At 53.7% G+C, this 22,061-nt stretch overlaps 1 protein-coding gene across 1 annotated transcript in view; it reads right to left on the bottom strand.

The window, feature by feature from the left end:
- The window catches only part of MEI1 (meiotic double-stranded break formation protein 1), an 89,619-nt gene that overhangs the window by 41,444 nt on the left and 26,114 nt on the right, over positions 1–22,061 (bottom strand). The window contains exons 14-20 of the mRNA XM_078599916.1: positions 21,445–21,589; positions 17,434–17,545; positions 13,710–13,770; positions 12,891–13,015; positions 11,881–11,883; positions 9,646–9,811; positions 8,739–8,898 (exon numbers count right to left, since the gene is read on the bottom strand). Of these exons, the coding sequence (XP_078456042.1) occupies positions 8,739–8,898; positions 9,646–9,811; positions 11,881–11,883; positions 12,891–13,015; positions 13,710–13,770; positions 17,434–17,545; positions 21,445–21,589 (772 nt within the window). The remainder of the gene's footprint in view (positions 1–8,738; positions 8,899–9,645; positions 9,812–11,880; positions 11,884–12,890; positions 13,016–13,709; positions 13,771–17,433; positions 17,546–21,444; positions 21,590–22,061) is intronic.

Here is a 22,061-nt window from a genome sequence, read left to right as displayed (position 1 = left end):
TGACAACAGGAGCCAAGGTTGACCACGCCGTGCTGGTGTCACGTGCGAGTGGTGGATCTCTCTTACCGTCAGGAGCTCTTTTAATCCGAGCGCTTATATTAGGAACAATGATGAAAGTGGAGCTGTGGTGCAGTGGTTATCGCACTGCGCTATGAACCTAAAAGGTTGAGTCGATTCCGGCCATAAGCGGCGAGTGACATCTGAACCAGTCCTGGGCCCCTTCTTCCGCCAACCCACACTGACCAGCATGGTGAAGTATGGTCAGACAACTCCAATGACCTCAGATGACCTGGGAGGGCCTTCATACAACAGTGGATTGACAAAGGCCAAACGCCATTCAAGTTTCGGGTATATTTTGCTGAACCAGGAGAGAACTCAAGAGTCCATGATGAACCTAATTCACAAGAGTGACCTGGGGCATTTGTCTGACAGCAGGTGACGATTGTCACGTCTACTGGACATCTTTGAGGGTCATCAGATTCCTCTGGTATAAATATAATGATTCTGATTGCCACGTATAACCCAAACTGAGTAATGTGCGGCGTAATTTCCTAATTTGTACGTATGCATGTTGAAGGACTTCTTTCACACCGTACGTCGCCAACCGTGCTAACCGGAGGCCCGGGGGAAGGACGACAAACTAAACACAAAAAGCAGTTCGAAAGAAGTGAGTTTTCGAACGTACATTACCGCAGTTCAACAGCTGGGGGGGGACTTTGAACGCCGACGCCGGCACACAATGGCCTACTCTTTCGAAAGACGCCAAGGGATCTTTAATGCCCGCTGAGATAACTAGGGCGGCCGGCGGATTCGAACCGCAAACCTCCACCACGAGAGGCGAACGCACTACCGCTGGGCCACGTCACCGAAAGATGCAGACACCTGCACGGGCAGGAGGATGACAAATCCACTTTCTGTACATCCATCTCTTGGGCCTTCTCACGAAACCATCAGGGGAGTTTGGGAGTTGTTTTTTTATAATCTGTTTTGTGATCCACCGACCCTCTTTGCCCGTAAAGGGCTGCATTACAGCCGTGGGCAAAACTGTGGCGAAACTGGCGCAGGGAAACATCTGACACGTGGAAGCTCATTACCCCAGAGAAAACATTCAATAATACATTCAATTTTACTGAGTCAGCCGAGTTGGATTATGAACGTCTTTACACCAGCGCCACCGCTGTGCGACAATCTACAATACATCACGCAGCCACACAATAATAATAATAATACCATAAACTCCAAACTGTAAATGTTACATACACATGGCGACGACGTGCAGCGGGTTTACGCGCCGCGCAAGATTGCACCGTGCGCGCACAGCCCCGTAACCTTTTACACAACGCGCGAGTGAAGACTCACACGGCCCAAAAAAGGATGCCCGCGATATCACAACGATCGTCCGGGCTAGCGCCGTTGTGTATAACCGCGCGCGAGCGTGAAGCCGCACGATGCGTTGCGTAACCGTGCAAAAGGCGCGTGCATTATGCAAGGAGGGGGAAAGTTACATAACGCGGCTCCATTAGGGCCACCGTGTCGAGAGGGACGCCCGGTTAATGCCTGGAGGAGATCTCGCTGAGTCGGGGCATTTCTCACCAAAACGAGTGCCGGCAGGGGGGCGAGGGGCGGTGGGTGGGTGGTGGGGGGTTGGCACGCGGACGAGGCCGGGGCGCGTGGCTCGGCGACGGTGATGACGACGGCAATAGCGACGAGCTACACCCGCGCCGCGGCCGGTCGGGTCCATCCAAAAATCAACCACAGCGAGATGTCCCTGCAGTCACGCGCATCCGGCACGCACGCCACGCGATGGTCCCAAAGCCACTCACGCAGAGTGACGCGCGCAAAAAAAGGCAAAGATTGAACTTGGGATGTCAGCCTCGTTGGGCAGTGCACTAGCCATTGCAAACAAACAAAAGACAAAGATCCCCCGTGTAGCCTTAAAAGACCGTTGGGGCAAGTGCAATTAGCGAGGACCTATGAAGGCCGGCACGCCACACGAGGGGGGTGGGTGGCCAGCACCACGCTCGACCGTCTTTGTCTCCCCGGTGGCGATGTTTACACACCGCACCGGGTACTCATTTGAGGCTGAGTCGATCGAGGGAAGGCCCAGGACCGGTTTAGATAATCGTCACCGAAATCGAAATCCGATGGCCAGGTTCGCAGCCAAGCGCGCTAACCGCGACACTACCGCTCCCCACACATGCGTGCTGTACATTACCGAATCCGACCACATGGCACTGCGAGTGGCCCGCAATCATAAGGTTGCGAGATCGGATCCCGGTTGGGGGGTCGACCCAGCCTATCGTCCCTGCGGGGTCTATAAAAAAGGTGACAGTGGTCATCCGATGGAAGAGTTCAGCCCTGCCATAAGATTGTAGAATTTCCACTTCTGGCTCAGGGCTGCATGTAGGCGAGCACACCCCAGTTATGCTCATCTTGAGCAGGAACTGGCCTCGACGTCTTTGACTGAATACTTCTGCACGCACATAATCTCACGCACCTACACAATCTCACGCACGCACACAATCTCACTCACGCATGTACTTGCGTAAATAACATAGCACACAGGGTGATGAACAAGGCGCTAAAGAAGCCAACATAAATGGCAACAGTAACCATACCTGTATATATGTAGTGCCGTAGATGGGCCACACTTACCGGCAGTGGTGGACAGGGCCCATCTGCAGGTACCTCGGACCCCCAGGGGAGAGGCCACTGTGCCAGCCCAAGAGGGGGGGGGGCTGCTGGGAGCTCTAGGATCCTAGGCAGCTAAGCCCACGCAACGCCACCCCTCGATGGGCAAGGGGGGTAAAAGGGCTGCTCCCCAGCCGATCGGGACCAGTCGCAGCTCAAGACCCAAGACCAGCCAGCTTAGGACCCTGGACCCCCTCGCCCCGCTTGTCCTTGTAAGGGCCGGGACGCTGTGCGGGCCAGTGGTGGGACTCTGGGACTCGCGGCTCGACGTCCTTGTAAGGGCGAGGTCCGAGGAAGCCAGAGTCTAGACCCGCACCTTGGCTGGGTCGGGTCAGGTAGCCTCCCCTAGGGTAATCGTAGCCGGAGGACCCGAGAGCGTAGCCAGTGTCAGGCACGCTAGGAGTAGGCTGTGTTCCTAGGCTGTGTTCCTAGGCTGTGTCCCTAGGCTGTAATAGTGTATAAGGACTGTTGAAGTGTTGTATTGTAATAAAGAAGTTACCTCTACAAGTGTCTCCAGAACCCATTACATATACAGCGGCGGCAGCGTAATGCAACCGCGTCTCAAGGCGCTTTACATAAAGGTACGACGCCACTCGGGTAGGGAGCAGGTGTGGCGGAGGTGGCATAGCCAGGCCAGGAGGGAGCAGAGGGAGAGCACACACTGCGGCACTGCCCGGCACGAAGCAACTGGGGCGGAACAACAACAACAATAACGACAATGGCGACAACATAGACGACGACGACAACGACGACAACGACGACAACGACGACGACAAGAACGACAACAACGACGACAACAACAATGACGACGGCAACAACAACGACTACAACGACGACAATGACGACAACAACGACAACAATGACAACAACGACAACAACAACGACGAGGGCAACAACAACGACAACGTCGACAACAACGACGACAACGACGACGGCAACAACAACAACGACAACAACGACAATAACAACGACGACAATAACAACGACGACAACAACGACGACAACAACGACGACGACGGCAACAACGATAACAACAACAACAACGATGAGCGGGACGGGCAGCCGGAGCAGCATCTACAAGTCTTCAGGTGACCGCTCACAATCACGGCCATTACGGTCATCATTTCTGGACCCTCCCGATTAGTGCGGTTGTCCACGTACGATGCAAAAGAAGTTCAACATGCACCTGCATGGATATACATCAGCAAAACAAAACTGGCGTACAAGTTTGCGAAAACAACTGAATATGTTATCCTCCGAGTCGTTCCCCCGTCTTCCAGAGTGAGCGAATATTGTGCAGCGTGTTACAGGTTGAAATCATAATTAATTTTCGATTTAACGCTTTCGTGACTGCAGGGATTCATATTATTGGTTCTTTCGGTAAAGTCACGCAGAAGGGAAATAATAAAATAATAATAAAATCTTGTTTAAATAAAATATTTTTATATATTTTTTATTTTATTATTTCACTTCTACGTGACTTTACCGAAAGAACCAAGAATAATTATTTAGCTCATTATAGTTGTTGGAAGGGCGCTACTGGAAACACAGCGGAGATGCTTGCGCACATTGGGGAGCGAATTAAGGCGGACGGCGGATGAGAGCAGGTTGGAGCCATTTGAAAAACTTAACTCAATAAAGAAGAGCAATTAACCTAAATTAAGAGCGCTTGCAATCAACGCACATCACCTGCTGTTACGTGACGGACCTTGACGAAGAATATGAAATGCGTCAAGCGGCGTGGACGAGCGCCCGCTCGGAATTACGCGGAGCAACAGGAAGAGGAATGCGTGGATTAGAGAGCGAGAGGCACCGTATTGACCGTCAAGAGGAGTTAAGTTTGCTTGTGCAGCAACACCACGTCGCTTGGAGGGACGACGGCCGAGACAAACGGTTGAGCGACAAGCAGAGGGAACGTTTCCCGAGTGGCGCGACCTCAACGGTTCCTCAAATCGCCGGCGACACGGATCGCTCCGTGCCAAGCAGAGCCGGGAAGATCAGCCAATCGGGTCGCTTTGTCAAATAAAAAGCGCGGCAGCACACGTAGGAAACAAAGATGAGAACGGACTTTTCTTCTGTTTTGTCTCAAAACACTTTTCCTGCCGTCCGATTCGTCAAGCGATCGAGCCGATAATCGGTTGCGTACTCGCTCACGTCAATCATTGCAGAGGCCGGCTCCAACGCCAACTCCACACGGGCAGAGGAGGCGGGGGGGGTGAGAGAGCGTGGCCGACATTTGCGACGAGCGGGGCCCGGGCGCGGCCCTGCCTCGCCTGGCCCACGCAGTGTGCATAATAACTTGTGACTAATGTAATTTATTATTTAGCTGCCACGATATATTAAAGGCCATAATAGGGGGAGCAATTGTTTCCCTCTCTGCCCTAACATATTTTGTCAGCGCACATCACAAGCGACATTACTCATAGTGTGCGTCACGTTCGTATCAAATTTCCTTTGGCTTTGTTTTCGCGAGCGCTGCGTCTCAGTCTTCAGACGCTGCAATTATACTCCGTGCCGAGCGCTACCGTTTTGTACCTTGGCCGAAAGAACTACAGCCCCCCTGCCCCCCCCCCTCTCTCCCCCGCAGCGCTGGCGCTCGCCTTTACCATCTGGGTGAGCGCTGGCAACCGTTGCACTTGGCTTGCGGTGGCACGGCCCAGCGGTGGCGCGTATGCCGCTTGTTCAGAATCAGAATCTTTATTTAGACTGGAGGAATCCGATGAGCTCTGAAACTCTTTTTACAGATGTCCAGCAGGGGCACGGGGTCAGTTGCAGAGGATATCGCGGTTCGAGCCCAGGGACCACTCCGGTTATTACCGCGTACCGTGCAAACCATTCGACTTGACGCCAAAGATCCCCTGACCTCATTCGAAAGACGTGTGCCGTCGTCACGGTCAAAATGTGGCCAAGTATTAAAAAGCTGCTCGCAAATTGCTTTAACGGGGGATATCCGCGCGCTAACCTCGTCCCCTACCAGTGGCCTGTATTGGTGGCGCGAACACCAAATCTACGGAATTATTAACATCGTAAACCATTATTACGGCCTGCTGAGGACTGCCAACGCAGAGGAAGCCAGTCCTCATCTGCCAAGCTGTCGATACGCCCACTGGGAAATATCGATCGCGAAGACCTGGCGGATAAAATATTAACTTGTTCCTCCGTACGGCGAAAGCTCCATTTTTTTAAACACGTTTCCCCCTCTTTTATTAATGTATTCATGTAGATTTTTATTTTTTTATAGGCAGACCCAGGGTGCCCAGAGCACATACCCATACGTACGTCAAGAGCGGACAATGCAGTTTATTAAATTATTCATCTCTCCCCATGAAATTTACATCAGCTCTCGCTGCCGCTTTACGGCGCATGGGTCCGGCAAACCGTGACCGGATTGGAGCTCCAATCCATGTGGGGAATATGGCAAATCCACCACAGGATTCCTCGGGGGTCACATCAGACCCGTGCCTACAGACCTCCCCCCCCCCACCCCGAGTTCCAAGCCCTGCCGTGATGATGTCACCGTCAGCAAGGGATCGCCCTTGCTGGTCAATTGCATAGCTAATGTCATTTTTATTAATCTGGGACAGGTTTGCCGGGCCTCAAGGCTACTTGTATAGAGGGACATAAAAGTGTAATATTCAGCCAATTCATTTAAAATGTATGATGTGATTTATTCATCCTGGAGAGCCTTGCTGAAGACACTTTTTAAGGAGGGTCCTGCCAGATGTTCGCAGTGGGAGGCGGGCGATGTTATAAAATGAAATCCCAATTGCGTAATGAGCAGCTTGAGTCTTCAACATTGGAATGTTTGGCGAATACCAGTGACGTAGTTTTTCTTTCAGCCATGTGTCGTATTTACCCAGGAAAGCCTCAGCAATCCTCAAGGCGCTTTTGCAGGTGGCTCTTGCATTTAGGTTTCGAGCCAATTTTATTTTACTGAGACTTCTAATTCACGCGGGAGGAAACTTAAGAACCCGGCAAACAGCCACACAAATGGTGAAATATGACCCAGAGCTCCACACACACTCAGCCCATCGCTGCATCGCTACCATTTGCCTGGCAACACTGCAGCAACAGTGGCTCTTGGGAGTTGCACCCGCCTCCACGCCAGCGAGCAACCCTTGCCTCCAAAGCGCTGGATCGCCTGGCTGATACCGTAAAGGAGGTACCCCCCCCACCTGCTCCCCCCCTCTGCGTCGCTCCACCTTGCATGGGATGGGATGTCTCATTATCTTTCAGGGGGGGGCAGAGGGGGATGGGGGGGGGGGGATTTGGGTTGTACCACGTGTTTTTTTTCCGTTAGGATTACGCGTAACGACATTGCCCCACCCCCGACTGCGAAAACTTGGCAAGACCCTCCTGAAACAGGAGAGCAAGTGTAATAAACAATGATAACAATGCTTCAATATTTACATTACAAAACGGAATTGGCCGAACATCTTAATGCAGGACCCTCCTTAAAAAGACAGAGTCATCTTCCGGAAACTGAGCACAGCAGCTCCCTGAAAGTCGAGGGAGAGAACGTGAGCTGCTCCATTTAGTTCCCTGAAAGAGGCCCCGGCACATGGTGCAAAACGTTGGACGTCGTGCCAAACAACAACAACGCAAAGCATCCGAAAGCCGTGCAGTAGCACAGCTGCGAAAACCGAGGTAGCATCAGTTTAACAACGTAGGCTTTCGTCGCATGGACGCCCCATTGCTGAACCGTCTTGCCCAAGCGTGCATTTTGGTGCTGACAAATTGGCAGGAATTTATTTACCTGTGCAATTTTTGCTTTAACCCTTTATTTCTATTATTTTTATTTTAAGCAACGTTTTCGCTTCCTTGCTCTTATATCGTTGTTTTTCTCGAGCATCGTTTATTGATGCAACTCCCTTGACCCCCCTGTGCCCCTAGAGAACGTCTGTGAAAAATTGCTTCATAGCTCATCGGATTCCTCCCACAATCTTCATAAAGAGTCTCATTCTGAAGCGCGAGTTCGCCTCGAGGAAGGACGCTTTAGCTGGCATCTGGGGGGGGGGTAGGGGGTGAGGGGGAGGGCCGGCGGGCGGGCGGAGGAAGGTGCAGGGTGGGGGGCGGGCAGGGGGGGGGGGGTCGGGATTCTCACCGAGCGACGACACAAGCGGGATCATCGCCCGTGAGGCAACGCCGTGGAGCCCCGGGGATGTGTCGCGACTTGACACGGAGCGGCGGCGCAGTGAAGACACGCGCTGACGTCGCTGCCGGACGCCTCTCACCGTTTAACGCCTCTCACTTTATCGGGCAGGTGACGGGCGCACGTTGGACCACATTTAGCTCTCTCGCAAAGGAAACCTAACGCCACATTAATTCGCAGCGGCACCCCCCCCCCCCCCCCCGCGTCAATCCACTGCTGGATCACGGCGTCGCCGTGTCGTGCTGGTCGTAGGGGAGCTTGTTGTGCGTACTTCAACACGATGTTCGACGCGAGCTGGCGGTCAAAGATGAAAGCACGTGTTAAGGCTACGTCGTCGTCACCATCAGACATTGGTCAATCCACTGCTGGATGAAGGCCTCCCAAAGTTGCCGCCACCTCTCAAAATCGGCGGACGTGCACTCGGACGCGCTCTACTCCTTGGCCACCACTCCGTTATTATTTTTGACCACGGGCCAATCGTCCCTTCGAGTGCCACGTACTATCTAAAACATTTAATCGAGTTTTAATTGTCAATTTAAATTTGGTGGTGGCGTTCAATGGCTTACCAGCGCAAAGCAGTAACCGCCTCCCCACCCATCCACCCACACTCTAGAGAATGACGTCGTAGGGTCTTCAAGGTCCACTTCACAAGCAGATGGCACGCTCCGGTAATTCGGCACACAAATTACCGCGCAGTAGCGGGAATTGATTAATAACCGTAATACTGACCGCAGAAACGAAGAACCAGCCAAACGTCGACATGGGGCCTCACAGGCAGGGCCAGCGAAACTGGCGTGCGGATGAAAGCCGGGGGGTGGAGGGGGGGGTGTAGGGGGTGGGGGAGGCTGTGGGAGGGTGGTGGAAGAGGTGGGAGTGGTGGGGGGAGGGTTGTTACCGCAGGCAGGCACGGCTCTCCGCGCTGGCACAGAGCGAGGAGGCACAGCGCCAAGCGCACCAGCGCAAGGTGCAGCGACGCGGGCATCACCGGAGGCCCCTCGCCCAGGTGGTGGAGGAAATTCAGCAGGGCCTCGCTCACCTCCTGCTCACGCGCCAGCCTGAGAACAGCGGAAACACACGCACGGCAATAATTATTTTTTTACAAAATATATATTTTTTACGAAACGAAATGATGGAACGTCTCGTTCCCAACGGTGGTGTCGGGGGAGAACGTAAAAAGTTTGAAACTTCAGGTGAGCGAGCGAACAAGCGAGCGAGTGAGCGAGGTCGTGCCGATGTTGACTGTGGCCAGCGTGAGATAATATTCCGTCCCTACAGAATGTCTCTGTGATTTTATCCTCGAGATAGAAATTCTATTTCGGCAATATGACTGACCACTTCACCCCCAAGCCAAGGTCATTATACTACGATATAGGTAGGGTTAGGGTTACGAAAGAGGTAGGAGAGTGTGTAGAGTGGAGCAGAGTGAGATGAGAGGATGGAGGTGGGAGAGTGCGTGGAGAGGAGCAAAGCGAGATGAGAGGATGGCGGTGGGCAGAAGTGAGTCCGTGGAGGACCTTGAAACCCTCCCCCAAACTGCGACCCTGGATGAACCCTGCTGCTACGGGCTAGTGTGGGTGTTGGGCGAGAGTCACACACGGCCCGACGTGGATCTAGACACTTCCCAAGGTGGGCGGCGGGCTACATTAATAATGAACAATTCCAAATATTATTTATTGTAAATGTCTATAAAATACCAACTTTCGTGGGTCTCAAGATACGGACGATTGCTCCTATCCCCCCCACCCCTGCCCCACATGGTAGACCACGGTGGGGGGAGATGGAGTGGGTGGGGGGGGCAATACCGATCGGCGTATGCCAGCGCGGTGAAGAGGACGGCCATCGCGGCAAGCTGGGCCGGGCGTAGTGTCAGGTCGGCGCGTGGCTCCCGCAGGAGCAGCAGGCAGTCGCGGGGGGTGGGCGCCACGTCCAGCAGTCCGTGGGCCAACGCGTCCACCACCTCCCCTCCGTCTGCGAAGACAACGATCCCCCGTATAGTCACATTGAGGGCGAGTCGACCGAGCAGAGGCCCAGCACCGGTTTAGATATTTTTCCACTGATGGTAGCCGTGACCGGGAATCGAACTCGGGATGTCAGGCTCGTAGAGCAGTGCACTAACCGCTGCACTGCCGCTCCCCAAACAAACAAAAGACAAAGATCCCCCGTATAGCCTTAGCAAACTGTTGGGGCAAGTGCTGTTAGCGGGAGCCTATGAAGGCCGGCACAGCACACGAGGGGGTGGATGGCCAGCACCACGCCCGGCCGCCTTTATCTCCCCAGTGGCAATGTTTACACACCTGACCAGGTACTCATTTGAGGCTGAGTCGACCTAGGGGAGGCCCAGGACCGGTTCAGATAATCGTCACAGATGTTGGCCGTGAGCGGGAATCGAACTCAGGTCGCCAGGTTTGCAGCGCAGCGCACTAACCGCTACACTACCACTCCCCATAATAGACACAGACACAGACACACACGTGGGCTCAGCAGTTGTAGACTCCATACAACGCGGTAGGCATTTAGGGAGCACTCAAAGGAGCTCGGGGAAGAGGAAGAACACGATCCGACCGGACATCAAACATCAACCGCTGGATGGCATGGAAGCCGCCTCAGTTGAAAGACGCAGCGACGGAAGACAAAATAAGCAGAGGCCATTGCCAATAGATGTCGGAGAAGGAAACAGACATGTCCTCAACGGTCTAAAACGCCAAGGGAACGGAAGAAGGGTCCATGTATGTATGTATGTTGAACTTCTTTTGCATCGTAAGCAGCCAAACGTGCTAATTGAAGGAAAATTGGCCTTAGTCCACTTCGACTGGTAGGTGAGTCAACGTTACACCGAACTTGACCTTTTTACCTTCTCATTGCGAGTCAAGTGCTCCAGCGTCTTTGCCACCGAGCCGTACATTTCATCGGCTTTATCCGATTAAAATAACATTCCGAATTCAATTATCCAATTTATACAGATTTCCTTTTACAAATTGTGTTAATTAGCAGCGCTGCATTTGCAAATGCGTTCTCAAACCCACTTTCATTGTGAATAAACTATTCAAAGGCTATTAAAAATGCAACATCTGAGGAAGCGGGGTGGCTCAACAGAGAGGGGGGGAGGGGGGAGTCAGAGGTGTTGAGCCGGCACCGCCTCGTGTCAATCAGTCGGCCTCCTGAAACGACTTCAACATCTTGTTCCGCGAAAGGCCGTTGCCTGATACACTGCTCCCGGTAATCGTTCCAAATGGGAAATGCATTTATCTCAAGGTTTTGAAGCCATTGGGCATGAGCGAAACAGCTCAACTGGCAAAAAAAGTCTACAGAACAAAGATGCTAGAATGTTCCGAGAGAGCGGCCGTCCCGATACAAAACATTACGGATTAATCAGTTTGTAAGCGTACGACGCTCTTGTCAATCCACTGCTGGATGACGCCCTCCCCACGCCGTGCGGGTCGTGGGTGGGGGGGGGGCGTTCTTTGACCAGTGTTCTCTACTCTTGTCAGCGAGGGTTGGTGGAGGTGGGGGGGAAGCACAGACATTGGGAGGATAGCAGTTACAGTGCAACAGTGGAGTTTGTTACACTGCCCTCTTCTGCCCGCGATGTAACTCCACAGCCGACGGGAATGGAGGTCGCGGGTTCGATCCTGACGTCTGACGCCCGTATATTTGGAGTTTGCGTGTCTCTCTCCCCGTGGTGGCGTGGATTTTTTTCTCTGGGTCCTCCGGTTTTTCCCTCCACATTTATGAACATGCATCTAGATTATTTAGATCATTTTGCTGCTCTATATTTCCACGCGATAAGCACATCAAGACCACAAAGTGACACGCTGCTTCGTTGAGCTATCATTGGTGGCCAGTTCGCTTCTGAAAAAGGAGCTAATTGTTCAGTGCACTTCACCTGGTAAGATATACTTTGCACTCTCCACAGCGTTTTGTATTGTTTGTTGTTGTACCGTTCAGAGCTGCCCCTACTGGACAATATGGGAATAGAGCTTCATAGCTTATCGGATTCCTCCAGAATAAATAAATATTCAGATTCTAATTCTGGCAACCTGCTTGTGCGTGGTGATCGTCCACGTCCAAGCGATATCCAGGCTCAACCCTGCTTAGCTTCCGGGGAGCGACAAGACCGCGTGGTTCGGCCGTAGGTGGCTCGTCATATTATTTACCGTCGATTGGCAAACGTTAACAATCACGCCGCTCCGGGGGGTGGGGAACTGACACCGGCCACTCGTAGTAAAGCAAAACTAGAAATAATGTTTGCAAATCAACACGATATCCGCCAACGCTCGTCACAAAGTGACTCGATCGCCGGCGGCAAAGAGGCTGGGACGCCTACGCTCGGGACGGGATTACTCGCCGTGCGATGCGGGCAATGCGCGCGCGCACGTTCGCACGCGCGCAGACGCTGCTGAGAAAAACCCTCCCTCCCTCCCTCTCTCCTCCTCCTCTCCCAGAGGATCAGCCCCGTGGCACGCGTCTGCTGCCCGCTCAAATTACGGGATGATTGGTGTTACTCGCGCTGAGCCTCGTCGTCATCGTAAAAAAAAAACGCGCGCCGGGGGAATTCCCGTGGAATTTTAAAAAGCCCCGTCCGTCGTCGAACAGGCGCGTCTTGTCTTAATGGCCGCTTCCTACGAGTACGGTTTTTGACAGTCGCACGCGCACTCCTTAAGCACGTTGCAGCGTCGATGATTTGCCGTTCAACCGGCCCCGGTGCCTGACTTGTCACCGGCGAGCGCCGTCGCGCGTTTTAGCTGAAGACGTTAAATCGACCGGCGGAGGGCGTACGTACGGCTAAATTCAAATAAAATGCAGACTCGATGGTCATTATGGGGAGAACGTTACTCCCTCATATGGCAGTGCGGAGGTTGAGGAACAGGGCTGCCACCTACAGGGCTGTCCTCTACTGCGTGGACATGTCACTCGGGAGGGTTCTCAGATGTAGCTCTGTGACATCGGCTTCAGCGGACCGCTCTCTCGAGCGCGCTGCTCCGCAGGAGATCCCAACAGACGCTGGGTCTCGCGACGTGCCACCCCGACGGCGCAGGGCGGCGCTTACCGGCTAGCGGTGCTTGCGGTGGTGGCGGCGGCAGCGTCGGTGGAGAGGCTTCGTTGGCCAGTAGGCCGAGGCTCATGCACGTCCGTAGCAGGAACCTGGAGCAGGCCTGGTTCAAGGCGTCGTCCCTGCGCAACACCACATATGCACGCACACACGGCGGGTAGGGCGGTTGTCGCTGGATCGCCTGTGCGGCTGAGACAGGATGAGGCGCGTGCCGACACCGCTGCCGCTCGTCCGCCCGCGGCAGTGCCAATCGCGCACTCCTCATCTCCGCGCGGTTTGCTCAGGAGCCGACGCGTAGAGGGATTGTTCGGTATTTATAGCGCGGGCTCAATCAAAATCAGCCACAAACATCTGAATGCTGAGCAGTCCTGAATTGGCCTCGAGATTGTGCGAGGCTTTACTGGAGATGTGGATATAATTGCAATTTTTTTATTGGGTAATAAAAATGTTTATTACGGCACCAATTAAATGTTTCGACACGAGGAGGGGCCCAGAGAAGACTTCGTGCGGCTGATGACGACATCAGCGAAAATACACACGGTAAAGAGCATGTGATGTTTGGGCCACTAAGCTCAATGGGAAACTCCCACAATCCCACGCAAGCTTGACTTGAGTGCGCTCAAGCTAAAAACTAAATGCATGCAGGGCTCGAACACCCCACTGGTGTGTACGATGATTCAACAGCACAGCCAAATTCGCCGTGTGATTTTTGCGTTACATTTTACTTTAAAGAAACAAGTCACGTCTGCTCCTCAAGACGCGACCCCTGACCCCCGGGCCCGACCCTGCCAGCTGACAGGGACAGCTGATGTTTACCTTGGACCTCGGCAGAAGGCAGCCTTCACCTCCAGCGTGGCTCTGATGAACCCGCTGCTCGCTGCGGAGTACGACAGCACAGGAGGCGGCGATCAGCAGCGCGGACGCTCATGGAGGCGCCCGTTATCTCTGTGGTAATCCCCGCCGGGGCCCAAAGCCACTCGTGTCGGCTACATGCACGATCCGAAACAGCGCCGCCAGACTCCTCGCGCTCACCGTAAGCAAGCCAGAGCACGTTTCCCAACACTCACATCGCTCCACCGGCTCCAAATCCAATCCCCCCCCATCAATTTCGAGATTGCATTCAGTCTTCAAGATCCTCCACGGACTCGCTCCTGCCAAACTCTCTTTTCTCATCTCACTCTGCTCCCCTCTGCACGCTCTCCGACCTCTCCCCACTCATCTCACTCTGCTCCCCTCTGCACGCTCTCCTACCTATCCCCACTCATCTCACTCTACTCCCCTCCACACACTCTCCTACCTCTCCCCTCTCATCTCATTCTACTCCCATCCACGCACTCTCCTACCTCTCCCCTCTCATCTCACTCCACTCCCCTCCACACACTCTCCTACCTCTCCCCTCTCATCTCACTCCACTCCCCTCTACGCACTCTCCTGCCTCTCCCCTCTCATCTCACTCCACTCCCCTCTACGCACTCTCCTGCCTCTCCCCTCCCATCTCAATCTACTCCCCTCCACGCACTCCCCTGCCTCTCCCCTCTGAGCTCAATCTACTCCCCTCCACACACTCTCCTACCACTCCCCTCTGAGCTCACTCTACTCCCCTCCACGCACTCTCCTACCACTCCCCTCTGAGCTCACTCTACTCCCCTCCACGCACTCTCCTACCTCTCCCCTCTCATCTCACTCTACTCCCCTCCACACACTCTCCTACCTCTCCCCTCTCATCTCACTCTACTCCCCTCCACGCACTCTCCTACCTCTCCCCTCTCATCTCACTCTACTCCCCTCCACACGCTCTCCTACCTCTCCCCTCTCATCTCACTCTACTCCCCTCCATGCACTCTCCTACCTCTCCCCTCTCATCTCACTCTACTCCCCTCCACGCACTCTCCTACCTCTCCCCTCTCATCTCACTCTACTCCCCTCCACGCACTCTCCTACCTCTCCCCTCTCATCTCACTCTACTCCCCTCCACGCACTCTCCTACCTCTCCCCTCTCATCTCACTCTGCTCCCCCCCACACGCTCTCCTACCTCTCCTCTCATGAGTGGGAGGTCACTCATTCCCCTTTGCTGCCCCCCAGTCTGGAACTCCCTTCCCCAGCCATACGTGCTGTAGACTCCCTGCCCCCTGTTCAACGCCTTTATCTGCTCCTCTGCCTATTGCTCGCTGCCTCTCTATAAAACACATACGCCCACCGTTCCAGTACCATGTTTCGAGATGCGGTCGCATTTGAACGACACATAAATCCACATTGCATTTGTTTTATTACGTCTGTGCAATTTGTATTCAGAGTCTAAAGAGCTCTGGAATAACACTCATCTCTGTTATCTCTTTGGCAGTCGTGAGCCAAAGGGATTTTTGTCGCATATGTTATATAACGAAGAGGGGGAGGGGGGGGGGAAGGAGGTCATGATTATGCATTAATTCTTTACGTAAGAACAATTATATAATTCATTATAGATCTTATATAAGTATGTACATAAGAGTAAAAAGCCGAAAGATCGTCAGTGCCGGGGCATGGGTGGAACTCAGCTACATAGGCAGCCCTGCACCAATGGGTGGGATATTCATATTTTGATATCAAGATCTGATATGAATGTGAACCAGACGCGGTGCCGCTCTCAGCAGTGATGTGTGGAGGCTCACCACCCACTCACCACTCACCCGGTGGTGGGGGGCAAGTGGGAGGAGGGGGGGAGGTGCGGTGTGCGGGGGGGGGCTTGCGCGACAAACGCAGAGGCAGTGGCACTTAAGCCAGCCCCGACGTGGGGCGCGTCAAACTGCCGAGCGTTCACTTTCGTATCGAGATACCTCGCCATGATAACACCACCCTGCTAAGCCGCTGCGCGACCAGGAGTCATGACAGCCGGGCAAGTCGAGACGCTACCCACGGGACGAGATGGGGGGGAGGGGGGGGTCGCTACGCAGGGAGGGCGTAGACGCCACTCCACACATCGATCCCCGAGTCATCCATTCTGTAGAATCACAGGCGCCGAGAGTCTGTGATTCTACTAGGCCCAAACGGCCAAAAATGCCAAGCGGTCAGCAACAAACGGTGCTACTCTGTGAAGGTTGTAATACGTGAGAGTGAATACATTGCTCGTGGTTTTTAGCAAAGGTTGTGAAGAGTTTGGGGGAGTGAGAAGGTGTAAAAGAAGACGGCGGGGAGGGAATTGCAGAGTGGCGCAGAGCGAGGGATGGAGGAGGAGGGTGGTGACCTGCAGTAGTGCGTGTGGTGGCCTAAACGCAAAATGGCTCGTGGAAAACCACGCATACCACCAGAGCCTCACGCTGGCACAGGTCAGATATGCCAGTGGGAAAAAAGGGAATTTGGAGGAGAGACGCACTCCCTTTCACGCACCGTGAAAGGGAGTGTGGGGTGCAATCTTGTGCACTGGAGATAGAAAAATAAAATCTTATTTTCCCATAGGTGTGAATTTGTTGTGTGCTTAAATTGAAGACGGAATGCTGGGGGCATGTTTTCTTTTGCTTTAAAACTCAAATTTGGAAACCCTTGAGAATAATTTTGCTTTAATTTTGCGTCGCTATCTTACGCCTTCAGTTGAGTCGGGACGTAGCAAACACACTCTTCCTGGTCACAGCCACCGGGCGCTCTTAAGTTGCTGCGAATTGTCTCACACCCTGCGCACGTCACGTTAAGTTACGCGGGAGGTGGCGGGGGGGTTACGTAAGATTGCCGTGCTGTAATGGTCAGCAGCTCGTTCGGGTTGTCGATTTTAATCCATCTACGGGCGGCGCGGCGGTTAACAACAATGGTGCAAGTTTCTTAAGTAACCCATCCCACCCCGCCACCCCCCCCCCCCCGCTGCCTCTGTCCATCCAGCATTATAAGCGAGTACACCAGAGTTAGTCTGTGACCGGCAGGTCACGTGTGGGTATAGTGTGGGAATCCCCACCTCTTCGAAGATGTGTGGCCACCGTGGAAGAGCTGACAAAATACCCTCTAGAGCAGTGGTTCCCACCCTGTGGTCTGCAGACCACTGCTGATCTGCAAGCCCATGGGAAGCTGTCTGCAGCACTGTTGCAGATGCTTTGCTTAAGAGGTATTTTAATGTTGGAAAAATATGTCATGGTTGCGTGGTGATCTGCTGTTAAACAGTCCACGGGTCTATAGACATAAGGAACCACTGCTCCGGAGGAACTCTCCAAAGCTCCATCTAGTGGAGGCCTTTCCTGGAGCATCGGTGCGAGCTAGAAATTGCAGGGCTTTTTACACGGGACTGTGTAAAACCCGGGTGCGGCACCGGTCCTGAAATAGAGCGGGTGATTGGGGCGATGGAGGGGATGGCACGGGTGATTGGGGCGATGGAGAGGATGGCACGGGTGATTGGGGCGATGGAGGGGATGGCACGGGTGACTGGGGCGATGGGGGGGATGGCACGGGTGGTTGGGGTGATGGGGGGATGGCACGGGTGATTGGGGCGATGGAGGGGATGGCACGGGTGATTGGGGCGATGGAGGGGATGGCACGCATGATTGTGATGATGCGACAAAGGGGTAAGGGTGGCAGACGTACCCAGCTTGGCAGAGAAGTAGCGCATGGCAGAAGGACACAGCTGGTGTTGCTCATCGAGGCACGTGAACAGGGCGAGCGCCAGCGGCTTCGATGGACACGCGTCATACATCCTCTGTGCGTGAGCCAAGGGCACAGAGAAAAAAACATTTTTAGACGTACATAAAATTATTAAATAAAGTAACATAAACCACCACCACCACTGCCCCCCACCCGGCCACGCACTCGCCCCCTCTGCGACGCGGTGCCAGGTCGCACGACGCTTGGCAACAACACCGGCCTGGCACGAGCCACGGAGACAAGCGGTACGGAACCGGAAGCCACTGCGGCACGAGCAAAGTGCTGCGTCAACGTGCGCTGCCTGCTGGCGTGCCCGCCAGTCCACCAGGTGTGTCCACTCACCCACCGGCATGCTCACACAATCTCCCCCCCACCCCCCCGAGTCCTCACTGGACCGCAGGGTTGCCCATTTTCCCACCGACGTGTCCGCTGGCGCACCGGCGTGTGCCCGATAGCCCACGAGCGTGCTCACCAGATCCCCCCTCGCCATGTTCACACTGGATCACTGGGTTGCCCACTAGCCCACTGGCATGCTAATCAGCCATAGGGAGAGCCCACGAAACCCATCGACATGCTCATTAACCCACACGTGTGTCCACTATCCCACTGCTGCGCTATTCAGACTGCAAGCGGTGCTCACTAGTCCACCTACGTGCTCACCGACCCAACAGCATGCTCGCCCATGCACCAGGGACGCTCACTAGAGCACCACTGCTTATAATTACATTGCCAGCGGTCTCGCTATGCCATTAACCCAGCCAGCGCGGTCGTGAGATGGCGGGTGGGCGGGCGGGCGGGCGGGCGGGCTCTCACCCATAATGCCACATAAACCCCAGGAGCCCAAGTTTAATGGGCTCCTGGGATTTTTCCCTGTTTAAGAAATAAACACCGCTGGATGACGCGAGTTCGGCAAGGGCCCATTGGTCCATTTTACTACGCGAGCAGCAACCTCCACGTGCCGGGTGATAAATGAAGCGATTACAAAGCTGATGTATGCCACGTCGGGATATTTTGACTTATTGACATATCCCGCCAAGTCGATATTTAGTTTGGGTGATATTTAAATCAAAAATATCGGGTTTTTAAATGTCCCCAGATATTATCCCCAAGTCACATGACCCTCTTGAGCCTGATGACGTGATAATTTATTTTATCACGTCCGTTACAATCTGGCCGTCATTATTTTTCATTAAGAATTTTTTTTTTTATCGTTATCTTGTATTATCAGCGGCGTTTCAACGCATATATAACTATTACCGGGCCGTTATAAAGGTGACAATGTTGTTAATTCATTGCGCGCTTAAACTTCATATTAAACTGGGAAAATATATCGCCGGTATTAATAAGCCCTGGCATCAGCTCGTGTGAAGGCTCCAGATATACTTTCGTTTCGCAAACACCGTGAGAAATGGCGACGGCTTGGAGATGCCTGCTGATAGCAGTAGATAGACCACGGCCGATGAGGACTAAACAACCACCACGCCAGAATGGCGACGTAGCATCATAACAGAGCGTTCCGCTGGATACGCCTTTCACCAAATCACCAGGATTGCGCCTGTGAAAGCTGGGAAGTCGAGAAGGGTTGAGCCTGGATAGCGAGTAAATGAGTGATCACATGCATTTCTAGGTTGTTATGGGCTGCTGTGGGCAGCCGAAGGGCAGTGATGGAAATCCCACTGTTTGCTGTGCCGTACTCGGCTAGCACGTCTATGCTCCCGATCTTCACCAACCCCCCCCCACTGACCAGCGTGGTGCAGCGGATGGGCAGCAGGGCCGTAACGTGAACGCGCACCGAAGCCTCGTGCCCCTTAATCGAGCACCGGAGGGCACACGCGCGCACCGAGACACACGTGTGATGCAATCTGACAATCCCACCAAGACACGAGCACCGAGTCGTGATCGCTCTTAATGCTCCATTGTTGGCAAAAGGTGCGAGCTAAGCAGTCTTGGTTTCCCGCGGAGGCGGGGTGTAGGCAGGCTCGCAATTACATTCGGAGCCGCCATGGCCTGCACAGCATGGGGAGGCCCTCATCCAGCAGCGCACCGACAAAACGGCCATGCACGTACGTGCACACGTGTGCATTACATTGGATGCAGCGTGCACGCGCACGCGCGCGGCTTCACGCGGGCGCGCGAGACGGACCGCATGCGTCGCGCATAAAAAGACAAAATGGCCCGGCGATCATAATGGGCGGCTCTTTAAAGCCCGGGTGAATAATTCCTGCGCAAATTGGCCGAGCGCCGTCCGTCGTTATTATTGCTTCACGTGGATCGGCCTCTCGTCCATCACGGGCTACGGCCCGCGACATCCATTCCGCGGGCCGCTCGAGCTCGTCGCAACGATGATGCCCACTAGCCGCCCCGAGGGATTCATCATCGCAATCGTCCCGTCGTTCCACGGAAAGAAAAAAAAACGAGGTGGGGTGGATTTTATTCCAGCGGACGGAAAATGTACCGCCCGCCGGGGAATACGAAGATAATGCCTTGGAACTTTTTCCCCCCGCTATTTCATGCCAACCGTGCTATGGGCATCACGTCGTGAGACGAAGATTTGATGAGGAACTCTCGCAGAGCGGTGCAAGCCTCCGTGCTAAGAGAATGATCCACAGAAACGGATGCCACAGAGCTAACTCTGTGAGATGCCTTCAAGTGACCTCTGGTCCACACACGGTAGGGGGCACCACTTTTACCACCTGCCCTTGCTCAGGAGAGTAATGTTCATAGCAAGACAGTTAAAAGCGATACTTTGAATTGGAAAATTGTGTGCAGAACTACAGGGTGCTTCAAAATATTTTTTTAACACTTACATGGAACTATCGTTTTTAATGGAAAAATAACGGATAATACACTGTATGTTCATCGCTTCAAAAAGTCAAAGAGTCTCCATTTGTTCGCCATCATTGTCAACACGTGCCTGGAATCTCCTCCAGGTGGTCTCCAGAGCCCGGAGGCACATTTCTTGTGGTGTCGTTGCAAATTCTCGGAAGTGTTAAAACATTGTCTTGAAGCACCCCGTAAATGAAATATAATGGTTACAAATTATTTGAAGCTGCTGCATTGGTTGTGCTGCGCAAGCAGTGCCCTAAGTCAATGGCCCTGCTTTATAGCAAATTATTACGTGCTACGAGAATGGGCCATTGCCCAAAACGTCACCTCTTAAATATTATTTTTTATATTTTAAGGCCACGGTGGTATTGACGGACGTTTAGAGTTTTTTTCCGCGCAGTCGCTGGTCACCGGGACAAGCAGCACCCAGTTTAACCACAGGCGGCTGAAACCAGGATTCGAGCCGAGGGTCTCAGGAAGTCGGCGGTGTGAGCTCGGCACTCCGACAACGTCTGAGCCAGCCGGCCACCTCGCTGCCAGCTTCCTGGTCCTATTAACCATCTTCATCGTCACCTTCACCGTTATGTCTTCTTACCCTCTTGCCTCCCTGCTTTGCATCCCCACTCCAATGCCTACCCTCCAAACGTTTCCCATAATAAAAAGTATCAATGCGCACCTCAAACACACCTGTCAAGCACCGTGAGATGCGGTGACACCGAGACACTTCCTTATAACCACGTTGTATTGTACAGAGCGTGTCCTCATATCCCAGGGTCTTCATAATGATATTCTCAAGTGTTGGCTCTTGACCCGCAAAATAAACTCTCTCTCCCCCCCCCACCACCGTCCAACTGCCACTCAACAGAAGGTGGGGGCCCCCTACCAGTGCCGTAGCTATTGAGTGTGCAGGTGGTGTGACTGCACCGAGGGGGCCCACAGGCTGAAGGGTTCCAGGCACCCGGGCTATGAGGAATAGGGTGGGGTTTAAAACTGTACAGGGGAGGGCCACGTTTTATTCCTCGCACCAGCGCCCGTGCCAACCGCACTATGTCACTGTGGACCATAGACTTGGAGAAGGCCCATATACTCACACAGGACCCATAGACTAGCAAAGGACCGTCCCTGTACCATGGCGACGGGGATGCACGTGGAGTCGCAGCCGCCGACCAGTGCCCACTCCAGCTCCTTCGCGGAGCCGAGGTCTCCGCGCCCGCCCGGCGCCGCAAACCGGTTCTCCCGCAGCAGAGGCTCCGAGGAGCACTTCACCACCAGCCTGTGGGGATTGGGGGTCACGAGGGGTTACAGAGACACTGGGCCACTACGTACAAGGGCAGCCCCACGGATGGACGAGAGATGCATCCGAGCCAAGTGGAATCTGCCCATGGAGCAGTGATTGGTGCTCTATAGCCAGCCGCGGTCCACCATCACGCACAGCCTTCTCCTTGGGCATGGTAAGAATCCCCCAAAATTCTGGCTCGAGCGCTACGGGGAATTGGGGGCTGATTTTGGCGAACAACAATTTCCCAAATAAGCACCAGTTCATTTGTATTATTATGATTATTAATCAGTATATGTTTTTTCCACGTTAATATACTTAAGGGGTTTTAATACAGTTGGCCACTGGCTCATGTACGGAGCATGGTTGACTACGTACGGCACGAAAGAAGTTCAACATACATACATCATGAAGTGGCGGCATGTGACGTGCAGACTTTATTTATAGTGTCAATGCCACAACGATGGTG

This window comes from Lampetra planeri, chromosome 1, assembly GCF_965212315.1.
Source record: "Lampetra planeri chromosome 1, kcLamPlan1.2.h2, whole genome shotgun sequence".
Lineage (NCBI taxonomy): Eukaryota > Metazoa > Chordata > Hyperoartia > Petromyzontiformes > Petromyzontidae > Lampetra > Lampetra planeri.
This window is presented reverse-complemented; position numbering and strand designations above follow the sequence as displayed.